At 46.2% G+C, this 2529-nt stretch overlaps 1 protein-coding gene across 1 annotated transcript; it reads left to right on the forward strand.

Moving 5' to 3' along the window:
* Positions 1–1033: 1033 nt before the first annotated feature.
* On the forward strand, positions 1034–1789 carry LOC104964330 (tyrosine-protein kinase receptor UFO-like; the record flags this gene model as incomplete). Its single annotated transcript, XM_010793075.1, has 2 exons — positions 1034–1132; positions 1607–1789. Coding segments are annotated over exons 1-2 (259 nt in total), but the record flags the coding sequence as incomplete, so codon positions are not given.
* Between the last annotated feature and the right edge of the window lie 740 nt (positions 1790–2529).

Below are 2529 nucleotides of genomic sequence, written 5' to 3' on the forward strand. Positions count from 1 at the left end.
GTTATTTATTTTATCAATTTGTCATTGTGCATTTTCCCCAGGGAGGGCAGGTCCAACCGGCTCAGAAACTCTTCAACCTTATATTCATCCAATGGTGTGGACTGAGTGTACAGGGCCTGATAAAATTCAATTCACATGTAATCTTTTTAGATACCCAGGTCGTTCAGGCCGGTACTCTCGCTCAGTTCAGTTTTTATAAGATTCTCCACAAAAATAACCATTGAGGTCCCTTACGCTCCTTCCTTAGCCGCGTTCACACCAAGTACTTTGCCGTACTTAGTGCCCCGGCACTTAGTACCCCCATGGAACTAAGAGCCGATCGCGTTCACACCGGAATAAGTTCCCTGAGGGAAGATTACGCAAATGAGCCGCTGACGTCACTTCTTCTTCTTCTGCTTTGGGTTTACTTGCAGGCCGCAAACAACTTCACGGCGTATACTGCCATCCGAAGTCCCCGACCGGAAGTCGGGAGTTGGGGACTGGCTTCAGTAGAAGCTGCTGGGACTCCCAGCAGCTTCTACTGAAGCCTTCCGAGTAAATCGCCAGAACGCAGACACCTCCTCATCACTCCACCGCTCCCATGTTTTTTTTTGTGTTGCCATAAGTTAGTCTCTCTGCGTTTGTGCGCTGGGCGAATGCTAATGCTAATAATGCTAATGCGACGATAATAAAATGGCGTCTCTACAAAACATTTCAGAGTTTTACGGGGCGTGGTTTGCAATTCGCCCAGCCAATCAGAACTGGGGCACTTTTTTCCCCCAGGAGAGTACCACCTCTCAGCAGGCACTAAAAATGGGGGTAAAAGTTCCCGGCACTAAGTACTCTTTTTGGTGTGAACGCGACATAAGGGGTACTAACGGAAACTAAACGGAAAAAGTACGGGGAAAAGTACGGGGAAAAGTACTCCGGTGTGAACGCGCCTCTTGATCCTCACGATCGCGCCACCGGAAGTCCTATCACCCAGTATTAACAGTTTTCTTTGTCATTACTTGACGTTTCTAAACCTGTCATGCCTTTATTGTACACAACAGTATTCAGAAAGTCCAGCTTCAAGACATGGGGGCATATCGATGTGCTGTTCTGTCAGAAAGCCACCAGACCATGTCCGAGGAGGGGAGCATCCAGCTGGAGGGTGAGTTCATCTCCAGCTCTCTGATGTACCTGCCCATTGAGAGCTACAAAAAAATAACAAGTGCTACAATTGTATTAATAAAAAGACCCTCTTTAAGCTAATGGGGGCGGCAGTAGCTCAGTCAGTAGTGTCTTGAGTTTGGAACTTAATGGTCACCAATTGGTTTTTGGTTGTTCACTGGTTCAATCCCTTAAACGGACTAAACAATTGTGGACTGCCAAAATTAGACGTGCCATTTGATACCTGAGTCCTGTTAAACTGTCCTTGAGCAAGACACCAAACCACCTTCTGCTCCAGGGTGCAGAAAAATGGCTTCTTTGACACCTCCATTATTGCATGCAGTTGTGTGTACGTTTGGCCTAGTGTGTAAAAGTCCCGTCTGCATGTGTGTATTTCAACTGTAAATGTATAAGAACAGAGTTAAACTCAATTTCCCCTTGTTGGATTAATAAAGTATTTCCTCTTCTCTCTTAGGTCTTCCTCACTTCTCGGTGGAGCCCCAGCACACGTCCATGGTGGCCAACGTGTCCCTGAGCCTGAGCTGCATGGCCCACGGCCCCCCAGACCCCGTCAGGGTCATCTGGCTGCAGGACGGCGCTCCTCTCAACTCCCTGAAGGACCCGGTGGCCCTGTCCCCCTCCACCCTCAACATCACAGGTACCATCTTTCACTCTCTGTCACCACATGAACACAGCTTAATCACAGCCATTATAATGTGTAGCCTCAATCCCAATAGGGGCCATCTCACTTTGCCACACTGGGCAGTGATCAGTGGAACAGTCTCAATGGAACTCGTTTAGTTGACGTGTTCCATAAACTAAATTGAAAATAAAATAAAAGTATAATACCAACAGTCCAAAACACAAGGATGGTAGTTTTGATAAGTAGATACATAAAATAAAAGTGTAACATTTAATTTTCGTTCTTAACGACTGACCATTTCTACACAAATCAATTAATCGGTGGTCATTAAAGTACTATAGAGGTAAAGTTTCTTGTCGCTGTCAGTAGCCTGTGGCCTCGATTAGTATTTCTAAAAAAAAAACATTTGTTTTAATTTTATGTATCTACACTGAACTGGTTAAAAAGACACAGTAACTATCTTATATCGTTTTTTTGAATCCCTTCTCCGTGGCTTGAACAAAACCACAAAAACCCTCCCCGGAGAGAGTGGGCTGGCTGGCATGGTGCCAGTGGATCAATTGAAGACGTGCCTTGTGGTTTTGTGGTTGATGGGTAAAAGTAGCAGGCACGAGACGCCTATTGGCCGGGGGAGGAGATTAATAGATGGGCCGAGAACATGAAAAAAAGAAAGAGAGAAAGGAAGAGGGCTCTGTTGCTGCTTGAATGCCAACCACAGAGGCCTGCCAGAGTGCTGGCCTCTGTTAAGGGGGGGG

Source organism: Notothenia coriiceps, unplaced genomic scaffold (genome assembly GCF_000735185.1).
Source record: "Notothenia coriiceps isolate Sejong01 unplaced genomic scaffold, NC01 NC01_scaffold00037132, whole genome shotgun sequence".
In the NCBI taxonomy this organism is placed as follows: domain Eukaryota; kingdom Metazoa; phylum Chordata; class Actinopteri; order Perciformes; family Nototheniidae; genus Notothenia; species Notothenia coriiceps.